This window comes from Leopardus geoffroyi, chromosome D3, assembly GCF_018350155.1.
Source record: "Leopardus geoffroyi isolate Oge1 chromosome D3, O.geoffroyi_Oge1_pat1.0, whole genome shotgun sequence".
Classification (NCBI taxonomy): domain Eukaryota; kingdom Metazoa; phylum Chordata; class Mammalia; order Carnivora; family Felidae; genus Leopardus; species Leopardus geoffroyi.
Window position 1 is genome coordinate 66,700,785 of NC_059339.1, and position 17,865 is coordinate 66,718,649.

The window sequence follows — 17,865 nt, forward strand, 5'->3', positions numbered from 1 at the left end:
GGGACACGGGACTGCCCAGAGCAAGACAGGGACGGGGGCCAGCCCAGGCAGGGAGGGACGGCAGGCAGGCCCGCCTCGGCACTGACCTCGGGGCATGTCCATGGGGTTGAAGCTGGCTAGCAGGTCACGGCACCACTGGCGGTCACCTTCCACCTTGCTCAGCCAGTTGTTGCAGTTGAAGTAGTAGCGGAGGTGAGGCCGCTTCATGTCAGTCACGATCACACGATCCAGGTACCAGCTGGCGTTCAGGCCGGTGTTGTCATGCTCGATCCTGGGGCAGAGGCAGACACCCACATGTCATTGGCAGCAAGAGATGACACCCTTCCACACTGGCATACCCAAATGTTCACTCCAAAGAGAGGTTCCCTCATTTTGTCACGGTCGCTTTCCCCCTCGAGCCTCAGTTTCCTCATCTGCAAAATAGGAATACCTTGCAAGGTAGATGTGCCTATTAATGAGTGTTAACGTTGTGACATCACCTGCAAGGTAATATTGCCTTCCACGGAAATTCCAGAATTGCCCAGGCTTGCAGCGGGACCATCTTGAGCTTCACTTCTCTCCCTGATCCCCAGACCCCCAGAGACCCCCAGACACTCCCCTTAGTCTCTCTACCCAGAGAATACCCTGTAGCCATCTACACTGATGTTGCCTCACAGAAATATCACATGAGCTGCGTGTGCGAGCCATGTACATAGGTTTAGATTTTCTAGATATCTAGAAGCAAAAAAAAAAAAAAAACAGGTGAAGTTCATTTTAATAATACATTCTATTTCATCCATTTATCATTTCAACATGCAACCGTGTGACAATTTATCAGTGCAATATTTTATATTCTCATACTAAGTTTTCAAAAATCTGTTGTGCTCATATACGTATGGTGCGTCTCAATTTGGAGTAGCCACATTTCAAGCACTCAGGAGCCACATGTGGCCAGGGGCTACTGGATCGGGCAGCATAGATCCACACTCTTCAAAATCTGGCCCCCCAAATTTCCTGCACTTCTGATAGTGCCCCTTATCCTTGGCAATCCCAGTTTTTTCTCTGAGGTCAGTTTCTCCCCCAGACCTTGACCCCTGGGTAACCTCACTTTATGCCAAACATCACCTCCCTGTGCACTGCAGTGAGGCCTTATCTTTGCAGGCCCTCATGGGACAGACACAGCTCACAGCACACAGCCCCGATGGACCGATGACCCATGACGTGCCCGAGGATGTGTGCCTCTGTCTGGCACAGAGCCCAGCACCTAGTGGGACCTCAGCATAGCAGTTGCCTTTCCCCACAGCAAAACCCTCTTCCCGACCCTCCCCTTCCCTGTTTGTCACACCCTTCCCTCACACACCAGTGCCGGGGCCCTCATTTGTCCCTTTTTTCCAAGAAAGACAGTGCATGGTCCTATACTTTCTAGTGGGAGGAAGACAACTTAGGACTGAGGCAGCCAGGCCCTAGCCTGGGTGCAATCAGACCCCAGATGATGACATTCTGACAAATGGGCATGAACTTGAATGGGTGTGCGTCGTAGGGAGGGAGGAAGGAGGGGGAAAGGAGGGCAATTGAAGACTCTTCCTTGGCAACCAGGCTGATAGAATTATCCTTCCCAGCACACTCACACAGACGCCCCCAGAGAGAGGCAAGCTCTCTGTCATAAGGCACCCTGCAATGTGACCCAGCATCTCTAATACTTGCTGAGTGCCAGTTACCATCTGAGCACTAACTTGTTGAGTCCTCCCTACCTCTAGGTGGTAGGAATAGTTATTACAAATGAGGAAACTGGGGCTTGGAGAGGAAACGCCCAAAGTTCCACAGCTAGCAAATGGAAAGGCAGAAGTTTGAACCAAGGCAATCTGGACTCAGAATCCACTCTTAACCACTATGCTAGTGCCTCTTAGAGCATATTTCCCAAGTTTGTGAGAAATTGTCTTAAGTAGTCTCAACACAGAGAAGTGAATCTCTAATGGGCAAGTTTAGGGAGCCATGACTCAGCATGGGTGGGAAAGATCTGGGCCTTTCACTCACCCCTCAAATGACACCAGGGAGTAATTGACATCCAGAAAGTGTCAGTAGTGACATCAGTTCCTAATCTACTGGTTTTCATCGCACTTCCTTCCTGGTCAGGGGCCAGATTCTGACCTGATTTTGTAGATGAGGCCCACGTTGTTGGTTCTCATCCGGAAGACGTCGACATTGGCTTTCTCAAAGGCAGATTCACTCCTACAATGAACACGTGCACACTTAGTAATCTGCACTTGGCTCACAAGCCTGGGAGGAGAGCCAAGGGCTGGCATCCCCCTTCTTCCTCCACCATCCCAGTCCTGGGAAGTGCTATGAGTAACCACTCCCATTCTGAGACTCCTTTCTGACAGAGGACAAGGTCGGTTACTACTCGTTCCTTGCTTTCACACTCAAGTTCTCCTGTGATGTTCGCCACGCATCACTAAGGCAGGTATGGTGGGCAACAATTAGCCCCATTTTATAAACAAGGAAATTGCCAATTGATCGCAGATCTGGGATCAGAACCTGGATCCCCAAAGTCATGACCCAATGCCCTCTGGCTGCTCTGCGTTGGGACAGCGGAGGAGGAAGGAGGCCATAGTGAACGCCATGGTGCTCTTGGGTCTGCAGGCCCCCGGGCCTCTCCTCACCTGCCTTGCTCTTGCTGGGGGGAGTTGCAATAGCAGCCCCCAGCGGATGCAGAGCTTGGGTGGTGGCCCATGGTCCTGCCATTCCACCAAGAAAGGAAACGCTCAACCAAAAAACCAGCAACCAGGGAGGCGGGTGGTGAGGGAATGCGTATCTGGCGTCACAAAGACGGTGTGAACAGAAGCAAGTACACCTGAGATGTTCCTCAACGAGCTGCCCGGTGGGTCCAGACTCTGGAGCATCCTAGGTTGCATCAGCTTAGACACAGGAGGGCTGGAGCAGCCTCACCCGGAGTCCTCCGGGAGCAGAAACCAGAATCTCGCACGGACATCTGCTGTGTCCTCTGTGTGGGCTCGGACCCGGCCGTCCAGTTCCACTCACAGCTCTTCCTGCCCACACAGCGACGCCCTCACAGGCCAGAGAGCCGTCGACCTCCCCCGGGGCTTCCAGCCAGGGCTCTCGTCACCAGCACTCAGCCCACGGGAAAGAAAAGTGTGGAAGACAAACACATATAATAACTAGGCCATCACTGTGCTTCCAAATAAAGACAGAGGGGAAGAGCCTTCCCTCTAAGGCAACAAGGCTCAGACTTGGTAACAGAAGGCCTATAAGTTCTGCACACTCCAAAGCTGTGGTTCTCTGCAAACAGACCCACTTTAGCAAATAGTCTGTCCCGAGAAGTTTCCTTCAGGTGGGCATGTCGTGAGACATGAGGCCTAAGGTCCTCCAAAAGCAGGGCAGATCTCATGAAATTAAGTGGAAAATGTACACTGAGGGGTGCCTGGGTGGCTCAGTCGGTTAAGCATCCGATTTTGGCTCAGGTCATGATCTCACGGCTTGTGGGTTTGAGCCCCGCGTCGGGCTCTGTGCTGAGAGCTCGGAGCCTGGAGCCTGCTTCGGATTCTATGTCTCCCTCTCTCTCTGCCCCTCCCCTGCTCGCACTCTGTCTCTCTCTCCCTCAAAATAAATAAACATTAGAAAAAAAATTTTTAATGTACCCTGAGGCAGCCTTGTTGGGGGGAAAAAGGCCCCCAAGTTGTGGTCTGGGCACTGAGGGGGAGGAGGAGAAAGTGATGGAAACTTCTGGCTTTTTGCTCGAGTGAAAGGGCCCCTTCTCCGGGGTTGCTGCACATACCTGTGAGAATCTTATCTCCAAAAGTGATGAACACCAACCCCATGTTGTGCTGCAGGGTAAGAGCAGATGTGCAACGACGTGGAAAACACAGGAACGTCAAATCTAAGCACCATCAGGCTTGTGTGGGTGGGATATAAGGAAGTGAACAAGAGGTATTTTCAACCTATGAGACCAGGAAATAAATATGTAGAATAGACAAGGGTCTCTACACCAGATAAATACCCTAAGAAATAGCCACCCTGGGAGACTGTGAGGTAGAATATTACACAGCCACCAAAAACTCCCATCATAATGTTAATGGAACAGGACCAGGTTTATGATATGGGCTTAAAAGAAAAAGCAGTTGCAAAAGAAAAATGTAGGAACGCCACGGGAGGCCAGCTGCCTTTAAAAACAATGAAGAAGAAGGATTTATACAAAACATCATGTCTCGATGGTAAGAGTATTATGAAGTGTTGCTTATGTTTTCTGGTCCGTGTATGTATTTTCTAAGTTTGCCGAAGGGAGTACATCTCGATCTGTGATTATGCACACGGCGACAGGTCCTGTCTCCACAGCCCCCCATGCCCCGAGGCCAGCAGCTGCCTGGGCTGAATCCTTGGGGGATGAGTTCGAGGCTTGTCAGGCTTCCTCTGCTGAGCCGCCTGGAATTTGGAAAACAGCGAGTGCCCATGAGCAGGGGAAGAGGAGGGTGATTTGGAAGGAGAGCAGCTGGCATCCTGGGGGGGGGGGGGGGGCTCTGACCACAGCTCCTTCTGGAGAAGCACTGACAGCTCCCTGCGCCCTGCACAAAGGCCCTGAGCCCAGGGCCAGGGAGAATGTGGATGCGTGCGTTCCAGCATGTTTGTTAAATAGTTGACCGCCATGCTTCACTGTCTCACGGAAAACAATTTGTGAAAAGCAAAGCGAAAGGAGGGGGACCAGGAGAGAAAGAACTACCAGTGGGGGCAGAGGGTCTCAGGACCACTCCCGAGTGTTCCAGGGCATCACACAATGTGGAGTGATTGTCCGCAGTGTCAACATCTTCCGGCAGACGAGGGGAAGGCCTTGTGAGGGCCTGTCCTCAGAGGAATGAAAAGAAGGACTGTGGAGACAGGCCTACCCGGACTCTCTTCTTGCAGGGAGCGGCCAGGATAATCCCAAACAAACCCCCAACTGCAGCCTACCGGGGTCAGATTCCCAAATCCCCACGTCTGGGAAGTCAGAATGCAATGCCGGTGGGTTTCAGAAACTGGAGGTGAGGTGGAAATACCAAAGCACGGAGGGTGCCCTGTCAAAGGAAACATTAGAAATGCAGACCACTCGTTTCTTTGTGGAGACTGCGGCTTCACCGGGGCTCCTGGCCACTCAGCAAATGAAGCGTAATGCAGTACCCAGCCCCCTCCCTGTCCGTACCTGCCCATTCAGCGGGGACCCCTACCCAGGAGAGGCTTCACAGGCTGCACAGGGCATTTTAGCCACCAGCCTGGCAGGGCCAGCAGGCTAAAATGCCAGGCGTTCTCTGACACTCAGCTGGCGAATTCTCAACAGGAGATCCGTGTTCCAGAAGATGCATGAGATCCCATCCTTTTGCCATATTCTGAACATGTGACCCAGTCAGTGCTGGGAGTGGTCCTGGGTCACCGGGAAGGGCGCCCAGCATATGGGGGCCTTCCTGTGGGACCCAGGGCTGTTGACACTCAGCTTGGTCTGGGGTCGGGGTGGAGCTAACAGAGGATCAAAGTGAACACGTCACACTCTTTGCTGCCCAAGAGACGGGCCAGCGTGTACGGAGGAATTTAGACACTAGACCATGGGGATAAGCACAATCAGCATGTTAACCTCAGGCACCAAATAATTGCAGCAGAACGATTCTGTATGGGGAAATAAGCATGCTGATAAGCCATGTGGGAGGTCCTAGGGCTCAGGAGAAAAGGCAGAAGACAGAGCAGGAACAGAAGGGAGAAAAGAGAGGATGTAGGCGAAGCGGGAGAGGACGGTGGGGTGAGGGGACAAGACCAGACGGTGTGGAGAAAGCAGCCAGGAAGAAATTCCAGGATAGGCAGTGGTTTAATCTTAAGATGAGGGAGTCTGTCTAATATTCCATTTTAAGTCATTTGCTTGGCTGTGCTGGGAACTCCCTCTGGTGCCCTGAGTATTGGTGAAGTCTGATGCACTCAAAAACACCTTGTAGCCCGTGTGTACGTGCATATGTGTGTGTGTGTGTGTGTGTGTGTGTGTGCGCGCCCGTGTGTGTGTGTGTGTGTGTGTGTGTGTGTGTGTGTGTGTAAGGCAAGGAAAAGGAGCTCAGTTCCAGTTGACATGCGAGTTGGGTTTGGGTGACACAGCGTGGCAAGGAGGGACCAGCAGCAGACAGCGAGATGAGAGATTCCGAGCCAGACCCCAGGGCGAGGGTGGGGGTGAGGGTTGGGCTGGAACACCTGCATCTAAATAGCAAAGAGCACGGTGACCTCTGCGGCCCTGGCGTCCGGGTCACCCAGGCAGCCTGGGATTCCTTGGAAAGCGGTGCTCCCCTCCCAGGCCCAAGGTCTCCGTCTTGAACTGAATGCATCTTAGATGGCGAGGACTGACTGTGTCTTTGCAATTCTCTCTGCAGACATTTCCCTGGGGTCTTGCAGCAGCCAGATTCATCCTTCTGAGCCGCATCGTAAATCGGGCCTCTGCTGATCAGCTTGCAAGCAAGGCCTGCCACAGCCTGTCCTCCCCTCCTGGTCCCTTGCTGCCTCCATGTGTCTGCAAGCTGTCCCCGTGGTCTAAACTACCTTCCTCCTGCCCCTCTCTCATCTGAGTCTTTCCCTCACCCAAGGCCCAGATCACCTGCCCTTCCCTATAAAGTCCCACTCTGGCCGCCCTGACGGTATGACACTTCCTGAGCCCTGGCTGTTTGCCAACAACTGGGAGAGGGGCCAGAGGGACGAAGCAGACTCCCCTCATCACCCCGCCACCTGGCATCCCTGTGCATGTCACCTCTCCAGCCTCCCAGGACATATGCTGATGCTACAAAATGAGACCATCTCCCAAACCACCCACTCCCCATGGGCTCCTGCAGAGCCCTCCAGGCCAGCCTGCCCGGAGTCCTGGCCAGACCTGTGCCCCTGCTGTCCCACCTGGAGCACCACACGGGTACGGGATAGACCTCGGAGTAGCAGGGGGAAGGGGTGTTGACTTTTCTGTCCACGGGGCTGGCGGGAGGGCCTGCGCGTGACGCCCAGAGACCTCCCGGCCCTGCTCGTGTCTTAGCCCCTCTGCTGTGAGGCAGTCCCTTCCACACTGAGAAGGAAGGCTGGATCTCACACTCCTGGAAACAGGGACTCAGGGACAAACCTTCACACCAGCTCATGAAGGGTGACTCTGGGGCCTTCCCGAGACGCTGTTTTGACAAATGAAAAGGCCGAGGGGGAAGAGTGAGGGCACTAGGTGCAAGAAAGTGGGAAAGACAGTGAGAAATGACCATGAAAGGAGAAAATGGCTCTTTTTGTTTCAAAAGGGCAGGCTGGGGACGCTAGAAACGAACTTGGCTGCATTCCCAGAGCCTAGTGGCTTCTCCCTAGAACGGTGTGCTCGGGGGAGGTCACATGGCAAAGAGGATGGGCATTTCATGTCTTCCCTTTACCGTGCCCACATCACTGGTGAGAAAGACTTCCACAAGCCAGTCACTCTGCAGTGTAAGCAGTACAAGAAGGCGGGTACCCTGTTCTGCAGAAATGGACAAGATAGGATGTTATGCCTGCCTCGATGGGATCGCATTTCTACCACAGCCCGCGCTCGGGGTAAACCTGGGACACGGGGCCAGGTCAGTCTGTGAAGCACAGAGGTCGGGGATCTCCTGGCCTGTGGTCCCCACCCCTCTAGAGCCTCCCCGGCCCCCTTGGAAGTGACGACCTGGAAGCCTGCAGGGGAAGCTCCCACGCACCCCCTGGGCCACAGGGCCAGCGCTTGAGGAAAACATCCACATCAAGTACCTAGGGTTTGAGGACCAGCTTTACCATCTAGGAGCTCCATGGCTCAGAGCTAATCTCCACGCCTCTCTAGGCCTCAGTTTCCCCAAGAATAAGTTGAAATAAATTTAGTGGTTTTACAAACTTTTCTTGGCTATAGAACTCTCGGTACAAATAAAATCTGACTCCGAAACTCGGTGGGTAAGACAACCATCAGTGAGCTACTCTGCAGGAAGGATGGAGGTACGATGGGCCCAGAACCAACAGACCGATCCCTGGTTCCATTCAGCACAGATAGAAAACCAGGGCCTAGACCACGCCTGCAGCCCCCGGGAAGCTCTAGAACTCTAGAATTCCACCAAAGCGTTCCCATGTTTTGCTCTGGGTATATCTGTGTGCGCCTGTGTGCGGTCGGGAGACAGGGTCCAAACAAAGAGGCAGCAGCCCCTGCTGTCAATGGATCACAAATGATATGGGGAACACAGGTGCACACACGAACACATACACAGAGCACGTCTACACAGACATGCACACAAGCACACCTGCTAGTCTATACGGCTGACTCAAGTGTGCGTTAGCACGTTTAGTGTGACATTGGGCCCCTGGAGAGACACAGGTGCAGAGCACTTTAAGCTCATGCTTCCTTTGAATGCATGCATTTGTTTCTTCCTCTCAACCGCCCTGTAAGTTTGGTAAAAGGGGAATTCTCACTCCCAGATGCTAGATGAGGAAGCCAGGCCATTGGATGCAAAGAGATTTGGCCAAAGTTACATGGCAACCACGTGGTAAAGCTGGACCTAGACCCAGGTTTCTTAGTCCTGAGTGTCCTCTCCCAAAGCAAGGGACAGCTAATAAGTTCCTGGGGAAGTCAGAGATCCAAAGTGGGCGATACTTCTCACAAAAGCCAACAGGGGAGCTAAGGAATATTGGCTGGAGATCACTGGGAGAGACCTGGTTGACAGAGGCCCCGTGCCACTTAATATGCCTGTGGACACACGGGTCTTCTCCCTGGGCTCCAGAACTGCACCAACCCCGACTAATGGCCCGTGACCCCACTAAGGCCAAGTTGGTACTCACTTGCTGGTGAGGTGGAGCTTGGGAGAGAGCCCATTCTCTCCGAAAATGGTGATGAAGACATTGGCATCTGTCCCTGCGCCACGAACATCCCCCGTGGCTGTGACCACCTCGTAGACTGGAGGAGAAAAGAGAACACATCACAGGCTTCTGAGAAAACCCAGAATCCTACAGGGGCTTGGAGAAGGCACAGCTCCTGCCAGCTGTGCAGAGGATATCCAGCCACAAAGGCGTCTATTCTATAAACCCCGCTCCAGCCCACAAGCCACTGAGCCAGGGTCAGAGCCACACCAACTCCCGTGTAAGACCCAAACCTCCCATTTAATGCCACACATTCATCTTACAGGTGAGGAGCCTGCAGGCAGCAGGGAAAGCCCAGGTCACATACCACTCGGTGTCAGCACTAGAGCCCAGTCCAGGGCCTCTGGAGGCCTGGTCTGTGATCTTTCCAGCACGGCACTCATGTGCCTCCTAGACCTGGCCTTCTTCAGAGCCTGCACCTGCCCCTCACTCTCCTCTCTGCCCTCTAGAACACAGCTGCATTGCCAGCCCTCGTCTCCCGTGAGCTCCGAGGCGCTGCCATCACAGGCTCCAGACAAGGCATCCCAGAGCCGAGCAGAGCTTTGTCCAGTGTCCCTTCTTAGCAGGGGCACTGATTTCCCTTCTCTGAGGTTCCTAGAACCTTGTGCTGTTTGCCGTCGATGCCTTTTCTCTTGAAGTCCCTGGTTCTGATGAAGGTCTCGATCAAGGCACTACAAGACAAGAAAGGAAGCAGCAGTACATTTGCACAACTCCTTGTCTCTGGGGACAAACAAATCCTAATTCTTCATAGCCTACACCACAAGGGTGCCTGATCTGTACACAAGCCCTCCTTAGACGACTCTGGGGCCTGAAGCGTTGCCCACACAGCTTTGCACGTACATAAGGGCCTTTTCAAACTGAGGGTCCACAGAAGAATGAGCAGGATGGTGGAAATCCCAGGACCACATCACCTGCGAGAAGACAGAGGCCTGGAGACGTGTGGTTTGGAGAAAAGGAGAGTCTGGGGCACGAGAGGGATGAGGAAGCTGCCTCAAAAGCTGATTTCAAGGGCACACAGCTCCTTCTTCAACAGCACACTGGCCATAAAAAATGTGATAAATTGGACTTAGTGAAAATTAAGACCATCATGAGAATGAAAAGGCGAAGATATTTGGAACGCATATGGCTATCAAAGGACTCATAAGCAGAAGATATAAAGAAGCCATACAAATAAATAAGGAAAACAGATACCACACTATTAGGGCAACAAATTGTTTAAAAGATAAACACACGCTTACAAGAAGACCCAGACATTCCACTTTGGGTATTCACCCAGGAGAAATAAAAACATGCCTTCTCAAAGACCCACGTACAAACGTTCAAAGCAGCTTTGTACATAACAGCTCTACACTTGATCTTAGCCAAAAGGCCGAGAAGCGATAATAATGGCTCTAAACTGGACACAACCTAAATATGCAACCACAGGTGAACGGATCAACAAATCGTGATATAACCATACGACGGAATCCTACTCAGCAACAGAAAGGAGTGAACCACCCTTATATGCAATATAGGTGAATCTCAAGCAGGTTATGTTGAGCAAAAGAAGTCAGACACAAGACACTGCACACTATAATGCCATTTACATGAATCTCTAAAAAGACTAAACTATTTTAACAGAAAGTGGAACACAGCTGCCTGGAGTTTGCAGCATGGAGAATTGACTGAGGAGGGGCTCAGGGAACTTTGGGGGATAATTTAAACGCTCTATACATAGATTGGGCTAGTGGTTACACAGAGGTATACATTTGTCAATGCCCATCAAACAGCACATTTAAAATCGATACATTTTGGGGCGCCTGGGTGGCTCAGCTGGTTAAGCATCCGACTTCAGCTCAGGTCATGATCTCGCGGTTCATGAGTTCAGGCCCCGCATAGGGCTCTGTGTTGACAGCTCAGACATGGGGCCTGTTTCAGATTCTGTGTCTTCTTCTCTCTCTGGCCCTTCCCCTCTCAAGCTCTGTCTCTCTCACTCTCTCTCTCTCTCAAAAATAAATAAACATTAAAAAAATTTTTTTTAATAAAGTAAAATTGATGCATTTTATTAAAAAGTAGTTACAGTTCAATAAAACTGTATTTCAATAAAATTGACAAATGGGCCAAAGATTTAAGTAGGCAAGTCATAGGCGAAGATATCCAAACGGCCAATAAACATGTGGAAGAGTGTTCAGCATCACTGTTCCTCGGGGAAATGCAAACTGAAATTACAATGAGATACTACTATATCCCCACCAGAATGGCTAAAATTAAAAAGACTGACAGTGCTAAGTGTTGGCAAGAACGTGTCCTGATCTGAATGATAATTACCCAAGCACGCACATACCTGAAAAGTCATCCAACTGTATCTTTGTGAAAGTTTTATACTGTATATATATTATTCCCCAATTTAAAAATTTTAATTAAAAAACTTAATTCAGATGGCCAAAGAACGATCTCGCGGAGGACACATATCCCGGGGAAAACACAACAGTCTGTTTGGCTCCAGAGGGGACGACCCCAACGAGCAAAGTACCCTCCCTGGTCAGCACAAAGAACCATCAATGGCACCATAGCATTGCTCCTGGCACAGAGCCTGGCACGTGGGAAGTGCACAATAAATAATTACCTGGGGGGATGAATGAGCAAATGAATGTGTCAGTCGATGAAATGAACATAGACTATGGAACTCAAGTGACCGATATCTGACCCCCAATTCTACCATTACTGGCTATGTGATAGCCACCAAATTTTGTACACAGCCTCCCTTTCCTCATCTCTGAAGCAGGGACAATGTCTTCCTTGAAGGATTGTGATCAGGATTGAATCAAATAAAACAAAATTTTCAGTGTTCGTTCTCACTGACTCTAGCACTTGCATTTTGAGGAATTTATCTTACAGACGCTCTTCCACAGTTGGATAAAAGATATGTGTTCCTCGAGTGGTAGACTTCCCTCATAATCACCACCACCATCATCACCATCATCCCTATCATGGTCATCATCATCTCCATTGCCAGCATCAAAGGCATCATCATCATGCCCGCCATTACCCCCATTAAAAATTCTCAGGGAGGCTGCCTTGGGATATTGTACCGCAACCGATGCTGGGCAAGCCTGTCTGGGCTGCACGAGAGGAGAGGGTCTCAGGGCTGGAAGCGTGTGCCGGATGGCCCCCAAGGTCCCTTGGATCTCAGGTTCTGAAATGAGTCACACTCTTCCCCTCATGGCCCTGTCCGAGCCAGGAGACAGACCAATGCCGGGGCTGAGCCTTCCCTCAGAGGATTGACGGAGCCGCTCTGCTCCCACTGGCTGTTGGTGAGCTCCACTGTAGCCTGGAGGCGACCTGAAGAACAGAGAGGGACACCGAGGCCTTTCTCCTTTTCCTCCTTCTTCTTCCCCATCCCACTCCCCAACAGTCTCCCAATAATGCAAGAACTGGAGCTCAAAAGAGTGGGAGACATGTTGTTCTAGAAGCGAGAGAGTAGCAGTGACCACGAGGGTTCAGCATGTGACTACCATTAGCAGCATCCATCTTTACTGCTAGTGTCCTGCACCTGACTGGGGAGCCTGTGCGCCCACATCTCTTAGAAATGTCAGCGTCACACCCACCTCGCCTTGCTCTTCTCCAAGCGCTGGTACCACAGTCAAGGTCAAGCTGCGCAAGAGCAAGCACGAGCCAGACCGGCTCGATTCAGATTCTGACTGCGACTTGGTAGCTTTGTGATCTCGGGCGAGTTATGTAACTTCGCCACGCCTCAGTTTCCCCATCTGAGAAAGAGGACAAGGACCCCACCTGCTCCTCGGCTGGTTGTGAGGATCACACTGGTTAGTATGAGCACAGTTCTCTCGATGCGCCCGGTGCACAGAGCGCCGTTCCGTGTGGCGGCACCGAGAGGTCAAGGGGGGACTCGCCTTGAGAAAGGATATTTTAAACTCTTCTTCTCTCTCCCGCCTGCGACTTTGCTCAAGTCACTTAAGTTCTCAGGACCTCAGTCCTTAACCTGTGAATTGGGACTGATCACACCTGCCTTGACTGTTCTTAGGAATCTTCGAGATCAAACGAAGAAGGCTTCACGAAGGGTAAAAAGAAGAGCAAACATGTGAGGGACCAGATAGTCACACAGGCGTGCAGAGCCCCTGAACAGAAGTGGACAGGGTGGCAGGTCCGGGAGCTTTGAGAATGCGCTTCCCGGCAGGCAGCCGTGTGCACTGGGAAGCTGAGAGTACTTGCCGAGGGTGCTGCACCCACATCCAGCTGCAAACACCCCCCCCCCCAACTGGTCTGGGCTTGTAGCACCTGCGCTGGGGGAGGGCGGCAATGCCTCACTCGTCCAGGCACATCTTTTCTTCCCGCAGCCCCCACTCCCCGCCTCCACCCCAGGAGGCACCCGGGACATCCTGCCGGGAAAGGGACCCCAGCTGAGCCACGGCCTGCATGCAGCGACCACCTTCTCTGAGCCTGGATCTGTGCTGGCAGTTGGGGGAGGAGTGAGGACAAGGGAAGGAGGGCCCCACCTTCATGGAGGGCCGTGTGGCTGAGGCTTAAGAGGCGACAACACTCCAGGCTTGCGTGAAGCAGCGGAACAATGAAGAAGTGGATGTAATCAAGGAGTTCCCGGTGGGCTGGGATTAAGGAAGGCTTCATGGAAGAGGGGGACCCGAGCTGGGCTTTCAAAGTTAAGATAGGAAGAGGGAGAAAGGGGAGGGCGAGCAAGTCCATGGGCAGGCACAGGGCAGGCGTTCAATGGATATTTGGTGTCTCAATGGATGGACGGGTGAATGAATATTCGAATAGGTGAGTGAATGAATGAATGTGGTGCTTACAGGGACTAGTGAGCCACTTTGGAGTAAGCACAGAGAATTTAAATGCCTTCAGGGGCCAGGCAGGCAGCGTCCATGGGCGAAGCGGACCTAGTCTGAGCGACAGAGAGCAGTGGAGACTGTGATGTCTACAAACTGGATGTCCACAGCCTACAGGCGTTCACAGGCCAAACCTTTGAAAACATGGTAACGGCAAAAAAAAAAAAAAAAACCCTGAACACCATCACCATCAAACCAAACCAACGACAACCCTCTGCGGGCCAAAATTACCTCCTGGACCCCGGATTCTGCCCTCTCTGATTATCTGGCAAGAAGGTGGAACCCTTCAAAGCAACCCGATCGGCGGTGGGGGCGGGGGGTGCGCAGAGACTGGAAGAGCAAGCCCCGGGGTGCAGAGCGGTAAGTGCCCTCCTTGCCGAGCCCCAGGCCCCATCTCCACCGCTGTGGTGACAGCCGTCCCCACCCCGCCAGGCCAGCCGTGAGGGGTCAGGCCTCCCTCTCTCTCCCCTCCACCCGAGCAGGGGCTCTGGGCCGTCAGACCACAGGGTGGAGGCCAGGTTGGAGCCTGGCTCTTGGGAGGCATAGGACTGGAGAGCGTGGGCACCGCAGTTCGGGTCTATTCTGTGCCACTGAGACATGACTAAGGGCAGCTGGCCTCGACTCTGTACAGGGGGCAACCCCGTGTGATGCCTGCCCGGTCACTCCCGGCGACGCAGCACAGACCCAGCAGGAGACTCCGCGGGAGGAGCCGGGTTGGAACCCGCATCTCCTCCTCCAAGTGTAGGAAAGGGCCCCCGCGCAGCCCTGCCAGCCGCCCGCACCTTTGGCCTTGTAGTACTCATGCTCCAGCTCCTCCTCGTCGTCCTCTGAGGCGTAGTTCAGCAGCTCCTCCTCGTACAGGGCGAGAAAGTCGATGTCTTTCTTTCTCCTCTTTTTCTTTTGGGGCATCATCTTGCCAGCTGCCCCTTCCTGGCACTCGCAGGCTGACGGCACCCACCACCTCGCACCCTCCTGGCCCCGAGGCCTTTTCTCCCTGAGCTCCGGCGCCCACCTCTGGGTCCCCTGTGTCTACAGCCCCCTCCTGCTCCCCTGTCCTCTCAGGCCCCTGAGCAGAACCCCTGTGCCCTATCTCTGCCCTTCCTGTCCCTGGCCCCTCTCTCTGCCACCCTGTGCACCTGCCCTGGGGTTTCTCCTTGGGCCTCATCTCTTATTCATGGGGACTGCGGGCACGTTGTCTTCCTTACCCCGCCCCTCTCCTCCCCTCACGGAGAATCAGGTGACATCAAGCCCTTGGCATCTTCTCCCACCTGGCCTCACAGCAAGGGGGCCCCCTGGGGCCTCTCCAGGTCACCCCAGGGGTAGGTGGGGGCCTCCCCCATGGAGATCCCCTAACCTCACAGCTAGAGCTGTGAACAACGTCCCCAGGCCTTGGGGCCCTTCCTAAGGAGGGCACGGCCCGGAATAGTCTGAGCTCCCAAGACTCAGAGGCCTCTGTTTCTCTCCATTATTCATGACCTCTGCTCGTCTTACAAAGCAGGCAAGGTTCTTACTGGATCCTTCTCGTTCCATCTCTCTGCTTCCATCTCCTCGTGACTGCTGGCTTCTGGAAGAGACCATTTGGCTGGAGGAGACCCTGCTGCCCTTCAGAGACACTTCTCCAACCAGCATTCAGATAATCCACAAAGCATTTTCTGAGGTGTGAGTTACCGGTACCACCAGGCCAGAGCCATGGACGCTGGAGAGGCCCGCTGCGTCATATGTGACCCCCACAATGCCTGGACAGGCCAGTCAAGGTTAGCCAGCATCTGTTTTAACCGGCACTCTCCATTTGCCCACATTGCCGTCTGCACTTTCAAATGAAATGGTACAAGCCCTCTGAGCCCCTCCACTTGGCCGACATTCCCCCAACCACGGCCCCACAAGGGGGATTCTGAGCTGGGGCAAGAGAACCGAGTCCCAGGGACCCCTCTCCACCCTCAATCAGCAAGAAAAGTTTCCCTTAGGCCCACTGGACTCCTCTTCCTTGCTTATTTTATTTTGCTAAGATTTTATTAAAGCACTTTGGCCTTAATTTTAGTAAGATTTCTTACAACCTGAATTGTAAGTTTTCTGTGTAAATCCCCAAATGCTAGAAATTTCCAGTCTACGTGGAACTCCTATCTCTCTGTCTTGGCAGTGTGAGGTCAAGAGGCTAGAACTGCCTCACTGCCTCCTGGCTGTATGGCCTTGGAGGAGGCCTGGCCCCCCATCGGTGGAAGGGGGATAACGACCCACGAAGGCATATTGGGTACTTGGAGAAAGTGCTCAGTAAGCAGAAGCCTCTGGAACACAGTAGGGGCTTACTAAATGCCTGTGACTCCTAATGAGCGTTTCTCTCTTATTTTGCATGGTGTGTGTGTATGCGGGGCGGAGGGGGGTAGGCAATGCTTTGATATCATCTCAGATTGTTCCAGAAGCCCCCCTTTGGGTCCCCTGTGCAAGGACTGGCCCCATGTGTTCTCTTTCTTCTGTGGGGCCCAGTCCACAGCAGCACATCAGAGACCACAGGTGAACACACTGAATCATCTGTGTCCTCCAACATAGGGCAGAGATGTCCGTTTACTTGTTGGTCTCTCCCCCCGCCTCTCCCAGCCACAAGCTCTGAGGGGGCAGGCATCACGCCCCCTTGTCCTGGACCTATCATATGCCTGGCACACGGCGGGCTTCGGTAAGCATCAGTTCAGTGGATGAATGCACAAATTGCAGGCAGATCTATAAAGCAGCCATGAACACAAGGCCCTCTGTTTCCGAGGAAAACAGTATGGGCTGAAGAGAAGTCACTTTCAATGATATGTTGGTAGGGTGAGTGTCCCAGAATGGGTACTATTCTGAGCACATTAGGCCTAGAGAACAGGACACTTCCTCACAAATGTGAACAACTGTCCTGTAGAGAAAACACTAGACTAATCCATGTGGCTGTGGGTGGTGATTACAGAAAAGCAGGTTTCAACACAATCCGGGAAGAAGGATGGGACCCCCCAGGCCAGAGGTCCCTGGGTGACACACTGTGGCTGGAGGGCATCGCTCATGACCTACAGCAGGGGGCGCTCCAGCAGCCCCTGTGGATTTGGATGGGACCCCCCTCCATCTGGGAGCTGGGATACTCCAGGAGGCTGGATGGCAGGTGCAGACAGACAGTGGAGGAACCATGCCAGGTCACCCAGCACCACAAGACTTTTCACCAGCTCCTCCTTGGTCACCCCTGTGTCCCACCACCTCTCGGCCCAGAGCTGAGTCCACTGACTGTGCCCTTAGCCCAGAGCCCCAGCGCCCAGGACCCCCGGCCACCACCTCACCTTCTCTGTTGTGGGTCTTCTCCCTCTGAGACGCTCTCTGTCAAGGTCAATGTTTCCTAAAGCCGGATTCCAGAATGCCTGGATTAGCCCCGCGGGATTCACCAAATGCCGATTTCTGACCCCACACCCCTACCCCAGACCTACCGAGTCCAAGTCTCTGAAGATGAAACTTGGGGACCCAGAGTTTCGACAAGCCCCTCTCGTCAGGGGGGAGGAGGGGAGATGGGGGAATGTCCTAAAATGAGAGAGCAAGAGGGCCGATACCTGCCCAGGTGAACTCACTAACTTGATCAGTTCACCTGGGCTAAGGGGAGGGGCTCAGCAAGCTTCCGTTGCCACACACAGCCTTATCTGCACATTGGAGTCACCTGGAGGGTTTTTAAATGCCGATGCCTGGTTCCCACCCCCTGAGATGCCGATTTTTCCTGTTTGCGGTGGAGCCTGGGCGCAGGGAACTTCCGAAGCTCCCGGCAGATGCGGGACAGCTAGGCAGCAGTCAGCACTCACACCCCTCCCCAGAGTCTGGGGCAGTTTTGTTCTCTCGAACCACCCGCGTCCCCACCATGAGGAGGCATCTCTGACCCCAAAGTCGTCACCCAGGAAAGATCAACTTCACCTCTTCCCCTGTTCTGCTGAAGGATCGCCCTGGAATCAGCCCAAAGTCCTTGTGAGGGAAGAAGAGCGAAGTTCAATCGTGGACGATGCGCGCCCCCTGCTGGCAGCACGTGGTTTGACCTCTGTTGTTAATTCTACCTTTGGGTTCTTTAGAAAAACAGACCTTAAAGAGTACAGAGAAGTTACTAGGATTGCTATGGCAAATACTATCCGTCCAGAGAAAAAAATAAAACAAAGTGCTCATTTTGCAT

The 17,865-nt window shown here is 53.0% G+C and overlaps 1 protein-coding gene across 1 annotated transcript in view; it reads right to left on the reverse strand.

Moving 5' to 3' along the window:
- The window catches only part of LOXHD1 (lipoxygenase homology PLAT domains 1), a 159,809-nt gene extending 150,561 nt beyond the window's left edge, over window positions 1-9,248 (reverse strand). The window contains exons 1-4 of the mRNA XM_045457288.1: window positions 9,173-9,248; window positions 8,788-8,902; window positions 2,128-2,208; window positions 87-271 (exon numbers count right to left, since the gene is read on the reverse strand). Coding sequence (XP_045313244.1) covers window positions 87-271; window positions 2,128-2,208; window positions 8,788-8,902; window positions 9,173-9,248 — 457 coding nt within the window. The remainder of the gene's footprint in view (window positions 1-86; window positions 272-2,127; window positions 2,209-8,787; window positions 8,903-9,172) is intronic.
- Window positions 9,249-17,865: the final 8,617 nt, after the last annotated feature.